The sequence below is a fragment of the Dermacentor silvarum genome, chromosome 2 (genome assembly GCF_013339745.2).
Source record: "Dermacentor silvarum isolate Dsil-2018 chromosome 2, BIME_Dsil_1.4, whole genome shotgun sequence".
NCBI lineage: Eukaryota > Metazoa > Arthropoda > Arachnida > Ixodida > Ixodidae > Dermacentor > Dermacentor silvarum.
In genome coordinates this window covers 216,781,123-216,796,957 of record NC_051155.1, presented here as the reverse complement: position 1 = coordinate 216,796,957, position 15,835 = coordinate 216,781,123, and the positions used below count along the sequence as shown (strand labels likewise).

Sequence of the window (15,835 nt, the reverse complement as noted above, 5' to 3'; positions counted from 1 at the left end):
GCTAGATAAATAATGTAGACTTGAAGCTGCTTAAGACTTGAAACAAAATAATGTGCAGCGCATAGAGTTTCTCACTATGAAACTATGCTGCAGCGTCTTTGCATAAAGCAAGCGTCATTAGATGTTAAAAAATAAAAATCGTTTTGCTGTGTAAGTGTTAAAATATTCGTACGTAAAAATAATTTAAGGACTTTTATAACAAATATTATTATCGTCGGGTTGTAACGTTTGATGGTTCTTTATTCTATGCTGTGGTGGCAGTAGGTAGCTAAAAACAATTCTTTTTGAAAATGAGAGACTCCCGATTCTTGGCCTATCCCATGCCTATACCCATGTTTTGTTTCTTGCCTCCATGCCCCTCAGTGGGTGCGAGCCATAATAAAGGATCATCATCATCATCTGTGGCAAGAGGCGGCTTGTTCGTATCGTAGCAGGCGCTGTATCTGCACTGTTTCAGCAGAACCGTAAATAGATGATCGTTGCTGAGTAAGAAAAAGATGGAGAGATTCCAAAAGATGGACAGTAGTTCCCAACCACCAGCTGAGGCCGCTTCACGAGTGGAGCAAGAGAAACAGGTTTCCTATTTATTTGACGTGCTTGCAACGATAAACTTGCTGCGTGTTGTAAGTTGACTCCGTCTGCTTTTAGGTGAGAGCCTGGCTTCGCAAAATGCTCAAGAAAGACGTCACCCGCAGAATGAACGAAAAAGCGTTCATCGCTTTGCGCAAGCTTATGACTCTTCAAGAAGCTGCAGAAGCGGACGCACTTCACCAAATTGAAGTTTTGAAAGCAAGGTCCAAGTTTTTCAACGAGAAAGGTAGCGTATGGTTTTGACTGTTCTAGTTCACAACAGCCAATAGTTGTGGAAGCCGTATTCTGCCTCAGTTTCTTTCGGGAGCGCTACTTTTACTTTTCCGCGGACGCGTCTGGTCCGACGCCTCACTGGCGACGAGCGTCAGACAGGGTTTGCTGAAAGTACCTCGGCGATTTATACACACACGTACCCCCCAGCACCCCCCCCCCCCTAAAAAAATAAAATAAATAAAAGTAAAAAAAAAAAAAAAAACGTACGAGACCCCTTAACCCCCTTCTCCTGCGAGAGGTATTGCCAAGGGTGAGGCTATTCTCCCGGCAGCCGGCAGAATTTCTGAAACGAATTTCTCCTGACGCTCACCTCCTATTGGCACTCGGAAGTCACATGAAAAACTGCCGGTAAAAACGGACTGCAGGTGCGCCCTAACCTAACATAACGTAACCTAAACTAATCTCACCTAATCTAACCTGCCCTAACCTTCCGAGAGCCAATAGAAGGTGAGTGCCGGCAGAAATTCGTTGCAGAAATTCTCCCGGCTGCTGGGAGAATAGCCACTGCCTATTGGCCAAATGCCGGATGGGCGGGAAAAGACATAAGGACAAAATTTGGCAGAATCAACTATACTCAACATCTACATAATGTGAAGCGAATGGCTAAGTAGAGATATATGCTGTAGTGTTTATAATAAGTAACATAGAATGTTTCTAATGGATATATATATACGATTGAAAGCAAACCAAAACCAAGGGCCATATTCTGAAACGTTCCACTACGGTGAAATTTATTTTTTCACTTTCAGGCGTGCGCTGATTGGCTGGTTGAGCAAAATTGAATGATGTCAGGCTCTACCAGCCAATCAGCTCATCCAATTTTGCTAAAACAGCCAATCAAAGCGCCCGTAAGCAAAAAAGAAATTTCGCCGAAGTGGAATGTTTCAGAATACGGCCCCAAATGACATTTACCCAGTGACTTTACAATGTGACAAAAGCAGTCGGAGGCCATCTGGGTGTACATTGTAAGAAGTATGGTTGTTAGCCTAAATTCGAAAAATGTGAAGTGTTAGCAAAGAACAGCAACCAAAAGATCAGGAAAATATCTGAACCCCATTGAATATCAACATTGAAAGAAAAATGTATCAATGTGCCATCTGTGTTGCTGTCGACAAGGAAATTGCATATTTATCTGCCAACCTATGACCAGGTGCATTTGCCACACGCATGCCATGCACCATTGGGTAAGGCTGACCAGCCCCTGCCTTTTTTTTATGCTTTTGACGACTCACTTTAGCGTATTTGAATGTTTGTCTGTTGCTATAATAAATCAGTTGATAGACAGCACAACACATTGTTTTCCTTGTTCCTTCAGCTGTGTTCATGTCTTAGTGCTGTTCCCGCCTGAAAATGAATAACCAACCAGCCGATGCTTTCACATTAATTAACCCCACAAAGCCATTTCTACTGCAATATATATATTGGGGCAGTAGTGCATACAGCCTTTTATTCAAACCAAGAGGCTCGGTGAAGAGACAGCGCAGCCCACGATAATGATGATCACACACACATGCACTTAGAAAGACATACGGCTGATGACAATGTACAGATAAGGAAGAAGTTCATAATAAACTCTCTGTATACATATATATATATTGTGAGACGTCGGCCGATGCGATGCCTTTATTTCCGAGCAGCCGCCCGAGTCAGAGACGAAGCACCGCACGAGACAAAAGATGATGATGAGTCGTATGTACAAATGACGACGACGATATGCACAAATAGCGCTCACACAAGATGATGAGTCGTATGTACAGATGACGACGACGATATGCACAAAATGCACTCACACTAACTTCCCCCCCTTCCCTTCAGAAAGCGGTCAACAAGACCGCAAGCTAGAAAGGGTAGGTACGGTGAATGTAGGGTTTCAGGCGAGATACGTGAATGATTTCCGTAGTGCGGCGGCGGCGGTCAGTAGCTGAGCTGACAGGAGTGACACAGTAGTTAACGGCCGAAGTTCTTTGCAAAACGGTGTAGGGGCCAATATATCTGTGGAGAAACTTTTCACAGAGGCCCAGTGCGCGAACAGGTGTCCACAAAAGAACTTTGTCGCCTGGGCGGAACGAAGCAGCGCGACGCGTCGCATCATAGCAAATTTTCCTTTTGTCCTGAATGGTAGCGGTGTTTGCGCGGGCAATTTCACGGCAGCGGGCGATGTGAGCGGCAAATTCTTCAGGAAGAGACGCGGATGGAGCAGCAGGTGCTGAAAGGAGTGTAGTGTCCAAAACGAAAGACGGCACACGACCGTACACAAGGAAGAAGGGACTGTAATTGGTTGTACGTTGGGTGGAAGTATTGTACGCAAACGTCACGAAAGGTAAGATGGTGTCCCAGTTGGTGTGATCGGGTCGAACATACATTGACATCATGTTGGACAAAGTTCGATGAAAACGGTCGGTAAGACCATTTGTTTGCGGATGGTACGCTGATGTGGTCTTATGGGTGGTGTCAGAGGCCTGGAGGACTTCACGAAGGACATGCGAAAGGAACGTCTTGCCACGGTCACTCAGAAGCACACGAGGTGCGCCGTGGCGCAAAACGATACTGTGCACGAAAAACTCGGCGACTTCTGAGGCAGTACCAGAGCGAAGAGCAGCTGTCTCAGCGTACCGCGTTAGATGATCCACTGCGGTAACGATCCAGCGGTGACTAGCGGGCGTGAGTGGGAGGGGTCCGTACAAGTCTATGCCCACAATTTCGAAGGGGGTGGACGGGCATGGTAGAGGCTGCAGAGGACCGGCTGGAAGGGATGTCGAGCACAAATATGCACAAATAGCGCTCACACAAGATGATGAGTCATATGTACAGATGACGACGACGATATGCACAAAATGCGCTCACAATATATATATATATATATAGAGAGAGAGAGAGAAAGAGATGTACATCTTCCCACAATTTGGTAGCACCGTCCCCAAAACCAAAATCCTGTATCACCAAAAGGTGATTGACTGAGAATACCACTTACCAGCTCTGGTGTTTATGTGCTTGCGTGTTTGCGTACAGCTGCCACTTCACTGTCACCTAGCTAATAGCGAAATGTTTAAAAACATCATGAGTGAAGCCGCCACATTTGCTGCTGCTAAGACACAAGGTCTCGAATTCGACTCCCGGCCATGGCGACCACATTTTATTGTGGTCAAATTGCAGAAACGCTTGTTTACCTCCTGAGGCCCTGTGACAGTCCTGCTTTCAAGAGGCTGCAACAACTAAACATGCATGCACCACATAAAAGTGTTCAATTAGACTAAATGTGCAAGACACAAGCTACTCATTACATACTGCCACGTTAGATTCGAATCCACACGTCATGAGTAATCGTATAAAAAATAAAAAAAACTGCAACATATCTACAGTCTGGAGTTGATTGGCAACATTAATGCAATTAGCAGTCTATCTTATGAATTATGTGTAATTGGTGATGATATACTTTACATATGATGATCATTATGAAGAGTTGCACATACCGAGTGGCATATACTGGTGGCCCCAATTGGCATCAAATAGGTTCATTGAAAAGCTGAAAATAACCGGTGGACCTCTTTGATTATCCGTCCCTGGCAGTCTAAGACTGCCTGAGGCGGTGCTTTCTTTCAGCCAATGAGTGTTGTGTATACCAGCATCTCGGACAGTCCTGGACAGTCCGGCACGACAAATCGAAGAGGCCCAGTGGCATATACCCATTGACACAAGTTTGCGTGAAAGGAAAACAGGTTAGATCCGAATACAGATAGATACCAGAAAGTCCATAGCATATCCTAACAATGCTAATCGCATTCAAGCGAATTTGGTGTTCTCGCTCATATTGCTTGCAACTGTTCTTAGACTTAGGTGCATGCCGCAGATGGTCAAAATTAATCTACAGCGTCACTGCTAGACAGGATTCCAGGAAAAAAATTAATGAAAAGTGTGAATCAGTAAGTCAACAGCCATGATAGCTGTGTCTTGGCGACAAAATAAGTAAGATTCTGATGCAATCAAGCAAAGCAATTCCTATTGGCAAGCTAACAAAGTAGGGCTTCTTACAGCATGAACTAGTGATACAGCAGACACTTACGCTATGCACACCTTTAACAAAGTCAGGACAGGAAACGTATTTCGTTATAAGCAGTATTTCGTTAAAGGCAAAGAGGCCTTAAAAGACCCAAAATAGGGTGGAACTTGCATTAGAACAGCGCAGGAGCTCACCACATTATATCGTAACAAAGCCACGGTCACTAGTGGTGACGTCGCAATGGTGAAATTCTTCCAACACGTATGAACAGCTGCGTCATGTCGGTCATCATCACGTAGGCGTAGTCTAGTGCCACTGCATTTCGAATAACACGGTAAAAATTGCATGCACTCCGATCACAATCTTCGAACAAATCAACATTTTGAATAATACGGATTTCATTATAACAAAGGCCTACTATTTTACGCTAGAGAAAGCAGGTCCAATCACTGCGGAATTCCACAAAAAATGCACTCTGATTTATTATAATGAATGATGCTTACGCTACAGCTGAAAACATAGAAGCTGGTCTCCGAGCTGGAAAACTGGCACCGGACCAATTGCCCGAAGAAGTACGCAGCAAAATAAAGCATATGGCCCACCTAGCAACCCTTCTGGACTGTCATGATATGGATTTTGAAAGGTGAGAAAGTTACGCTATTTGCCTGCGGTAGTCAGGCTGCAAGGGATTATCATGGCTAGGGTTTTTCCCAGGTAAATCTTCACTAACGTACATTTGGCAGACTTAGACAGCCATCCAACAGGGGGCGGAACTTTACTGATCCAACTGCATTGCTGTAAAGAAGTTGCAACCATTTAAAACTTGATCAGGAAAAAAATTTAAAGAAAAGCAGCGTGAAAGTAAAGCACACCTAATCAATAGTTACAATCAGAAGTGAACACACAAGCTGTTCAACTTCTACACTGGCGATGCCTTATATAAATGCCAATCTCTCACTTTCTATACTACAGCGCTATAGAAAAGTATGAAGGACTTTGCCAGCAACGTGAAGGAACTGCGGGTCAAGCAATCCAAGCTGCAAGCCGATGTTGAAAATCTCAAACAGCTCACCCATACGATGGAGCAGCACTTGTAAGCGCTGAAAACTTGCTTTAATTTAGGCAGTGGTTAGAACATTATTTCAATAAAAGTGTCACTTCTTGTTGCTCATCCATGCTACAAAGGTTAGATGTGGCCAACAAAGACTTGCATACAACAGCAGCGGATGAGAATAGGAAACTTGAAAAGTGGCAAAGACACGAGATGAGGTACAGGTCAAGAGTGACCCAGCTAAAGGTAAGACACGCTTCATGTAATTCAAAATGATTCAGTCTTGATTATCCATGCTTCAAAGCTGCCTTTGCCTGGACAAGTCACATGCGCAGTGCGAAATCGTGCGATTGCACATGCTCAGTTACTCATTCATTGTTGAATCTTTCAGGAACATCCAGACTACAGCAAAAAATTGGAAGAGCTAACCAACATGTTTTCCATCTCCAAGGTACACACTGTCTCCTGTTTCACTGGCAACTCTATTGTTGGCTCCTTGGCGTTTGATGTTTTCATTTGACATGGGTACAACTGGCCTAGATTTCAAAGATTTCAAAAGCTCTATGAAACACAAGCCACAGCAATACTTCAAAAGGGCATTAAAGGCAGACACTAAGTCAAGCTGATTAACGACACCGAAGTGTCCGGAACATATAAGTCGCATCGTTCTATAAGATGCACCGACGAAAAATTCAGAAAATAATCGCGACTTATACACCGGGAAATATGGTATATAGAGGACAACCGGCATTTATGAGCATGAAGACAAAAAAAAGTAAAAAAAGAGGCCACAAGTAACAGTGGCTCTAGCTGTAGTACCATTCAGGCACCTGCTTTTGTTGCCTTTAAATTCTCACTGCATTACTGCTGAGAAGAATTGGTGCAAAAAAATTTATGCACACACAGGAAGAGCAGTGTGTGCTTCTTTTCTTCAGCACTGACACCCCTCAACAGTTATGCAAGACAAGTTAGCCTAACAGTTAGTTCTTAAGTATATTTCTCATTCCATTGCATTGCTTTTTCTGCAGAAACTCCACGGACTTGAGCTACAGTTAAAGGACGTTGAAAACGAGCTGCCCACACTTGACCTGCCAGCGGTTAGTCCACAGTATTTCATTATGTTATTGTTTCACTGATTTGAGATGTCAATTAATTTGTGCCTCATCTAACAACCCATCTGTGCTAGCCTCCTGATTAGCCCATTTAGTAGAGTGACACCCTGGGAGAGGTGGTGGCACACGGTGCTTGCTCTATCCTAACGTGCACTAATATTTTTCAGACAAAATTCACCCAATATGAAATGCGCATTGGAATCAAGTCCAAAGTAAAAACAGCAATCGGTGGAGTTCAAATCTTTCCTTCCTTTAGCAAGAATAAATCGCTGTTTTTCTCCGGCTGTGTAAATCGGTTGCACATTACAATCAAGGGTAGATTAGAATAGAGTAAATACAGTAATTTTTTAAGTTGCACTTTCACCTTGAGGAGCTCACATGGGCCTTTGTTGCTTTGCATTACCTTTGGATAAATGCCACTTTTATGGTTCACGAAATTTGATCTACATTGAAGGGATGGCCCTTATTTCTGATCTACATGTACAGTTAAACCTGCGTATAACGAACCTCCATATAACGAATTCCTGCATATAATGAAGTTTTTCTATTCCCCGCCGTTACTCCATAGAAGCACATGTATTTGAGACCTCTACCTAACAAAGTGGCAGCAAGAGACCCCCTCGAAATAACGAATTTTCCCTGCCAACAACCTAGAGAATTCGCCCCAAATTTTGTCACTTTTGCGCGAGCAGCAACCGGAAGCACCTTCTCCGCCGTGACGGAATGCGAAGCGGCGGCGGCGCGCTTGGCGCACTCGAATTCACGGCGACTGCGAGGCCAGAGCGAGCGCATGTGTGCGTGCGTGCGTGAGGCGGGCCTGCATCCCTCGAACCAGCGATCTTGCCGCCGCGGGCGTGACCTTTCCCCCTCCCTTCATTCAAACCTGATCCCGCCGCTTGCTGCAGCTGGCCTAGCCCGCCAACCCGGCACTCTCCTTTTCCAGTTGATGTTGCCGAAGGGAAAAAAAAAACATTTTTTTTGTTCCAAAAATTCATCCACTAATTGCCTGCGCGTTAGAATCGAGTACATTTGTTCATCGCAACTTTAGTGTATTGGGTGTAAATCTTGAGCGATAGTTGTATTTCTGTATGAAAGCATGAGGTGCGCGGTACTGTAAAGGATTTTTTTTTCCTCTCTTTTGGTCACGGAAAACGGGTGCGCGTTACATTCGAGGGCGCGTTACAATCGAGTAAATACGGTAAGTGTTTCTTTTTCGAATTTTCATGCCGAACCTGCATATAACGAAGTCCTCTTTATAACAAAGTTTCTCAGGAATTTATCAATTTCGTTATAACCAGGTTTAACTGTACTACAATTATCCTCTGAAAAATCACGGGTGCTTATTGATGCCAGACATTCGTGTGTTACTGTTAAACTGTATTGCATAGAGAGTAGCGCTCTTTGAACATTAGTGCAACCTGCGCTAAGCATTTCTAAGCAATATTTGAATGTTCAAACGCTAGATCGGAGGCAGGAGCGATAAGAAAAATGTTGCCACCTGAAGCTCAATAGTAAGGGCACAACAGCACAGCAATATGATTTAAATGGTATGCTAAACTAGCAGCTCCTCCATTTACTCCTCCATGTATGCAAAACATATTTTGACTTGCTGCTTCTATTGCACGAAGCTAAGCCATAGCAGGTCTGCAATATGTATCCTGTATCCTTCACAGATTAGGATGCGACACTACTTTGCAGTTTTCAGTCATCTGTTTGATCTATGTTTTTGTCCCAAATCTAACCGAAACTGACCATTTAAATAACATTAATCCAAAGTACTGTAGCCTCCATGCAATGAAGAGGCCTGTGATTTTTTACAGCTTTCTCGAAAAACTTCTGGTTCACCCTGATCTTCACTTTCTATTATTGTTGTAGCTGCGTAGTGAAGATGTTAGCAGAGATTTATGTAAATCAAACTAACCTACAGCTGCAGAACATTGACACAAATTGTAGGATTTTTTTTTTTTTTTTGTAGCATACATGAGATGTGCTCATAAAGCCATTGGCTTTGAAAGAACGCAGTGGCAGTCATCTTGTTGGACTTACCTTTACTTTTATTTTGTGCAGGATGAGGACGCCATCAAGATTGCACTTGATTCTGTGACAAAGCGTTGTGAACAATTGGAAGAGGCCTTTTCAAAGAACTTAGCAAAACAGCGAGCTGTAAGTAGAAGTGGTTCCCTCATGTTATTCTTTCTTGTATTGCTGGCAGGGAAAAAGCAACACTGTTGTCACGTGACCTAAGCACATTGATAGAACTGTATGGTGCATGTTAATACCTTCCAGGACATAGCTGACCTCGCAAACATTTTTGTTTGTAGGAACTGTTTGCCATTGTCTGGTGCCTGTTCTTACAAACTAATCGTAACATATGAAATTATTCATGAATAAGGGCCAAGAAATTTACTACTATATTGTGTAGTCCAACTAAACATCACATATGTGTAAGACTGCGGGGTATATATTAAGGGCTTGTAAAATCGAACTGTATAATATAGACATTGTGAGCATTGTTATAAGTGTACTAAAATGTAAAAGCTTTGATAACCTTCTACTCTCCCGCCTCCCTTTTTTTAAAATTTCCCCCTCCTCCCTTTTGTCAGAACAACAATAGAGTGTGCAAGCGTAAGACATGTAAAGCGTAGAAACCAAAAAATGGTTTGACACTTGCGCAAAGCCATCATAGTAAAACTATGGTTACAAAGAGCAGTGCCACTGCACTATGGTGTTGTAGCACAACCACGACGCCATACAGCAAATCTGTGAAATGCTAAATACACAACGCGTGGTATGAGAAGTGGCAATGCAGTGACATTTTTGGGGGAATAGGCCACTCATCTGTGGCAGAGGCAAGAGCATTTGACAAAAAAACATCCTTGGACGATGAGCATTGAAGGGTGAGCGTGCCGCTCCACTTTCTGAGTTTGGCAACTGCAGAGTAACAACCCTTTTCAAGGAGTTTGCAGGACAGGTAGTGAAGCCCTTCCAGTCATTTCTGCAAGTCTGGAAAGTTGAGAGACTACTATGAAACCCAGCAGTAATACTAACAAACCATTCGCTAAGTTAGACGTTATGCTAGTGTACACTGTTTATCCTCTGTCTAAAGAACAGCAATTATTGTCCAGACCTGTGCCAATGAAACCAGAGAAAGCTGGAAGTTGGTAACAGTGACAGTCGTCACAATTCAAAAGCTGTATAACAAATGTGCATCCGTAATTGGCTAAATTGGTTATAAATAAGCACTATATCTTTCTAAGACCTCTTCTACAATACATTGCACATTGCCTTGCACATTGCACATCTAGGCATCTCTGTTGTCCCAGACGGCAGAAAGCAACTTTGAGGTATGTTTCAAAATCACTGAAATTGCGTGAAAATACCGGACGCGGCAACAACATGGCAATGTACTACACGTACTTCCATCTTAATCTCTGCGTTTAGGCAATGGAGTGCAGTTTTTACCATAGGAAACATGAGGTAGGTAGCTATCTATCCTGAGATAGTTATTTTAAAGCGAAGCTTTATGTGGCTAGGTGAAATTGCCTGTCCACTGAAAACTATCATCATCAGCATTGGCTCAAGCGTAGTCGTCGTCGTCTTCCACAGCTGGCTTGTTGGTGCCCCTCGGGTTGCGCTCATGCTCGGCAGCTTGTGCCCCTGCTCCTGCATTCGTTGTCATCTTCCACGGCTGGCTGCGTTGCCGCTCATCATTCCAGCGTAGAATTTCACTTCTCTTCTTTCATCGTAATGGGGAGGCCGCATTTATGGGGGTACGAGCAGAGTTGCCAGATGCCGCCAAGCAAACAAGCTTATAATTATCCCAAAAGAAGCTTCAAAAAAGTGGCGTGACTTTTGTGAAGCCCAAAAGAAGCGGAAGCTGAACAAATTTTCTCTTTCCTGAAAAATAGTGTAATTATAGTGTGAAAAAAAACCCTTAAAGTTACGAAGGAAAGGTAAACAAATAATTCTAATCATTGTGTACAAAGAAAATATGTGCAAGAATGAACGAAGGCACTCATTTACTTTTCACTTTCTAATCCTTTAAGACCAATTGTAGCTCCATTTTCTTTTTACTGCAGGACTCTTTTTAAAAAAATGTTAATATTTTAAATGTTTGTATAAAATCTTAACTATTCTTGCATAGGTGGAGCTTAACAGCATTGTATGAAAAAATGAAAATTACAAGAAAATCAAAAGTACCATTGCCAAGCTGAGCTTTTCCATGGCCACAAAATGGGTTAAACAATCAAAAAGCTTTCACAGGCATGTGGCTGTAATTCTATTTGCAGAATTTGTCTAGCAATTTTACAGCTACTGTTTAATTTCAGTAAGCCTAAAATTAAAAAAAAAATTACCTGTAACAAGTCCTGTGCTAAGCTCAGTGTGATATGAAGTCGCTCATTATTGAGCACTTTCTTACTATTTCCCACTGCAGGAACAGTCAGAAGAAAATGCAGCAGCGTCATCATCAAAATAATAAAAGCATCTGTCTTCTACAAGACCACAACTGGAGCTTGTCTGCTGTTTATGTACACAAGATTCGAGAAAGCCACCTACTGTGTGTGTGACTAGTGCCAGCAGTTGGTGAAAATTTGCATTTTGCTTCATTGTCAGCAATTCTCGTATTTATATCCTCAAGTAGTTCTTTACGTTACTGTACTACAAGAGTGCTTGTAATGTGTTGTGCATCGAAATAATCAAATTACGTTGGCTATTGCATTTCACCGCTGTTGTAATATAAGCTATTAAAAGAGGTTTTTGCGTAGTAAATGTGTCACTGTTTCTCTTTGTAGATTTGTATGTATATCAAGTATGTATCAATTATGCATGTGAAGCATATAATGTATACTCCTTTAAATGTGTACAGGCATAGTATAACCTCATTGACACAATTCCGTTTTGTACAATTTCCGGTCACTAACGTTCACAATCAAAAACAAAAAATATGACCCAACACAGTTACGAGTCTTTTTTGCCTGTTAAAAGGACCCGAAAATATTTTGACAATATTGTACAAGCGTACCGACTCGTTAGGGTATGTCCCTCTGATCATTAAGTGACCCATTTAAGCGCTCTGCGTATAGCGTGGAATTTATTATAAAGATTTATACGTGTGCATTGCTGCCAATCGCAGCGGCGCAGCTCTCCTGAGTTTTCAGCCGCCCCGTTACCATCTACATAGCGAGCACGCATGACGTCAGTTGGGCAAGCTATGCAATTGGCTGTTCACATTGTCATCAATAATTTTTCCAACTTTATAGTTAACAAATGGTGTTTGTAATAGTTGGAATGTTGGTCAACTTGTTTCTACAAATCAAAAAGTCACAGAAATTGATCACTCAAGCACTTCCGGAACACAGCAATTGTCTGCTTGTGGCTTGTGTTAAACGTGCTCCATGTTGACGCGAGCTGCGGGGGTAATGTTGGTCTCGAAGTTTATTTTCACAAGGACTATGAATCACCCTTGTTGAATTGTTGGCTGCAAACCTAGCTATTGGCAACATTTCAAGCTGCAACACTGTCCCTCCGCAAGGCAACATGCCAACGTGTGGCTGGAGTGCATCAGGCAGCCGGTATTCAATCGGCACCAGGATCTACGCGTCTGCAACCGTCACTTCACACTGGAGGATTACTGCCACTATTGAGTTTTAGCGTGTCCGGTAAACGCAGGTGGACTGGGCATTTGGCCAGGTGGGCAGAGACACAAACATGAGCAGCCTAGGGAGCGTTGCATGTAGGCTCTCTAGAGTGGCCTGCAGGGTGCCAGCCATCTGATGGCACAGAGCTCGACCAGACAAACACGGAGCTAATATAGCAGTAACTAGATGTATTCTACATTGCTGCTCATGTGAATATTCGGCAGCAACATACTCATGAACTCATCTTTTTAAATGTTTTGAACTTGGTTACAACAATATTAGCTCTGTGTTTGGCTGCTTAAGGTCTGTGCCACCAGGTGGCTGCACCCTGCAGGCAGCTCCTACTTGCGCTAGAGTCTCTACTTGCACTAAAGCTCTTTCATCATTCTATGCTTTCATCATGCTTTCATCACAGAGGTAGTAGTATGTCACGTCAGTATGGAGGGGCTTTAGTTTACGCCTCCGCTCGTGCATCAAAACGGCCAGCTCGCCTGCGTTTATGGGAATACCGGACACATTCGGTGCTGCGACAGAACGCTCGCAACGCACGCTGCTTGGATAGCTCTCGCTGGGGATCGGCGGCCAGGTAGATAGCGGGGAGGTTGGAGCAAGTTCGAGCAGTCAGAGAGGCTTCGCACGCTGGCTCCAAGACACCAGAACTAGGCGACACGACGTCACATCATGACACAGAGCCAGTGAATTAAGGCAGAGCTTAGCGGCCCCAATCGCTCGGTGAACGAGTTGAGTATTCATGGCATTATGCGGCTAATCCTGAAGCCGGATTTGTTGCAACGCTGGCAAGTCTCGTATGTACATAATTTAGGTGCAAGAAAAAGTTTTTAATTACAGCATAAGCCTATCAGCCCCTGGAATTCGTGCCTACTGCTGATACTGACTTCTTTCCTGTTATAAAGAGAAAGGTAAATAGGGCTGTATTTGTAAATTATGCTTCAACAATACCGAAAAAAGTTGCAGTTTCGCCTGAAAGACAAAGCATCGATTGCGATAGCAAATTACTAGACAGCTATACGAAGTAAGGATAGTAGTTTTATCGGCCATATAAAGATGTAAATATTTGCTTACTAACATTTTTTTCTGCTTTGTTGGTAGCGTGCTCCATTATGCGTCATCATTTGCTCATTTGTTATTGTGATGTTGTTGCCTTGTTTTTGGTACAGCATTTGGTTCCTTCTTATTAGCCTTATTGTAGAGCTTATAGGTGTGTAAAGGCACCCTCTTTTAGTTTTTTTTAATCAATCTTTCTACCTTATTTTGTTATTATATAGTACTTGGTGTAATTGTATTGATCCATCTGTATTGTATGTACCCGTATACTTGTGTTACTTGAATGTATCTATATCCACTCCTGCTAGGGCCTCCGATGGTCTGCAGTATTCTCTAAATAAATTAAAAAAAAATGTTGCAGTTCTGCCCGAAAGGCGAAGCATCAATTGCGATAGCAAATTAGTAGAGAGCTGTTCGGAGTAGGGATAGTAGTTTTATCGGCTGCATAAACTTGGACACATTCGCTTACTAACTGAATTAACAAGTGTGGTGTCAGCGCGCACAAGCAAACATGAATAGATCACACTGAATTACCGCAGACAACAACTGTCAAAACGCTGGCAGCAAGCACAACCGCCGCAGCGGGCGAAGGTTCGTGCGGTCTATCGCTTCAACGGGAACTGAGCAGCGAATGCACAGCGCATACAGAGGTCAGAGCCGTGTGGAGATAAGAGACGGTACGGGCGACGGCCACAGCCGGGCAAAGTACGAGCGCAGTTGGCAGAGTAGAAGCTGCACCGCCCCCCCCCCCTCCCTCCCGTGCTGCCTTCCCGCTTTCTTGCTTTCGCGTGGGAGATTGAGTGGCAAGTTCCCCTTACGCCCGGTTGCAAGATACGCCTTTGGTGCCGGAGCACAGCGTCGCCCCGCCTCCCTCCCTGCTTCCCATACCATCACGGCCGTTCGCGCGACGGTCGCGTTTGCTTTCCGCCGTGCGTTCGCTCTCCGTGATAGCGCGTGTCCCCCGCGCGCTTTCGCTCGCGCATACGGCGCACGGCGACGATTTTATCACCCTTGGACCCTTGGCTGCAGTTGCCGGGTAGCCTGATAAGCAGCCAGGGATCATAGGCGTATTTACCGGGGGGCTGGAGGGGGGGGGGGGGGGACCTGCCCCCTTATTGGCAAAAGTGAGGGGGGGGGGGGTCAAAGTATGCCATTTGCCTCCCACCACCCCACACACACACTTTTGAAAGCGGGCACTTCCGGAAAGTCCAACAGAACTATAACTGACGCTCAATTTTCTTGCTTAATAGAGTGGCCACGTAAGTAATGCTTGTCTGCACTACGCATATATCCGCTCGGGCGGCGAGCATTGTCTTTTGTGCCTCCTCGAGACGCGCTGTAGCAGACGATCGACGCGCGCGTTTGCGGAGAAGGTGTGCGGCTTGGCAGTTCCCGCCCTAGCAAATGTCAACTTGCGCTACTTGCATCATGCCAAGCTCATGATGCTTATATTTCGTGGAAGGGAGAGGGGGGTCACGGCAGTGGCGCACCGACGGGGGGGGGGGGGGGTTGTAACCCCCCCCCCTGAGGCCGACCTACCCCCCACCCCCCCCCTTTTGTTTAAGCCCTTTTGTTTCCTTGCCCATTTGAGTACTGCAACTAAGATGTAAGACGCGCAATCATCTGCGCACTCGCACAAAGCGCATGTTTTGACAATTTCCCGCGAAGAAATTGAAATTAGTACTGTTTAGATGGTATTGGCAAACTGTCAACGCCCCCCCCCCCCCCCCCCTGGCATAGATCCTGGGTGCGCTACTGGGTCACGGTAAGTGCAATGTACGACATTTTTTTTTTTTTTACTTTGTTTGTCCAGCTAGAAGTGTTGCGAATAACGACTGAGCCGTCGTTTTTACCGCCCTATTTTCATGCGCCATAAGAGGTTCCTACTTGGTTTCCGCGTTGTCATCGGTGAGCTAAACAACACACTTATTTGTTTATATTTGGTGAAAACAAAGGGCGCGTTATGGGTAATGTGTAGGTAAACTTTAAAGACCGGGGACTAAATATGACATTTGCAGTAAATTACGCATCTATGCGATCCGGAGCTTTGTGGATGTGTTTTAAGAACAAAGTAGAATTTATTCCGCTGCCATAGGAGAACAGTGAA

At 44.1% G+C, this 15,835-nt stretch overlaps 1 protein-coding gene across 1 annotated transcript; it reads left to right on the top strand.

Moving 5' to 3' along the window:
* Nucleotides 1-389: 389 nt before the first annotated feature.
* On the top strand, nucleotides 390-11,523 carry LOC119442628 (uncharacterized). The gene is made up of 9 exons (XM_037707568.2): nucleotides 390-575; nucleotides 649-817; nucleotides 5,372-5,504; nucleotides 5,834-5,954; nucleotides 6,047-6,158; nucleotides 6,304-6,363; nucleotides 6,941-7,009; nucleotides 9,092-9,187; nucleotides 11,460-11,523. The coding sequence occupies exons 4-9, from the start codon at nucleotides 5,848-5,850 to the stop codon at nucleotides 11,499-11,501; spliced, it is 486 nt and encodes a 161-aa protein (XP_037563496.1). The 5' UTR covers nucleotides 390-575; nucleotides 649-817; nucleotides 5,372-5,504; nucleotides 5,834-5,847; the 3' UTR covers nucleotides 11,502-11,523.
* The last annotated feature ends 4,312 nt before the right edge of the window (nucleotides 11,524-15,835 follow it).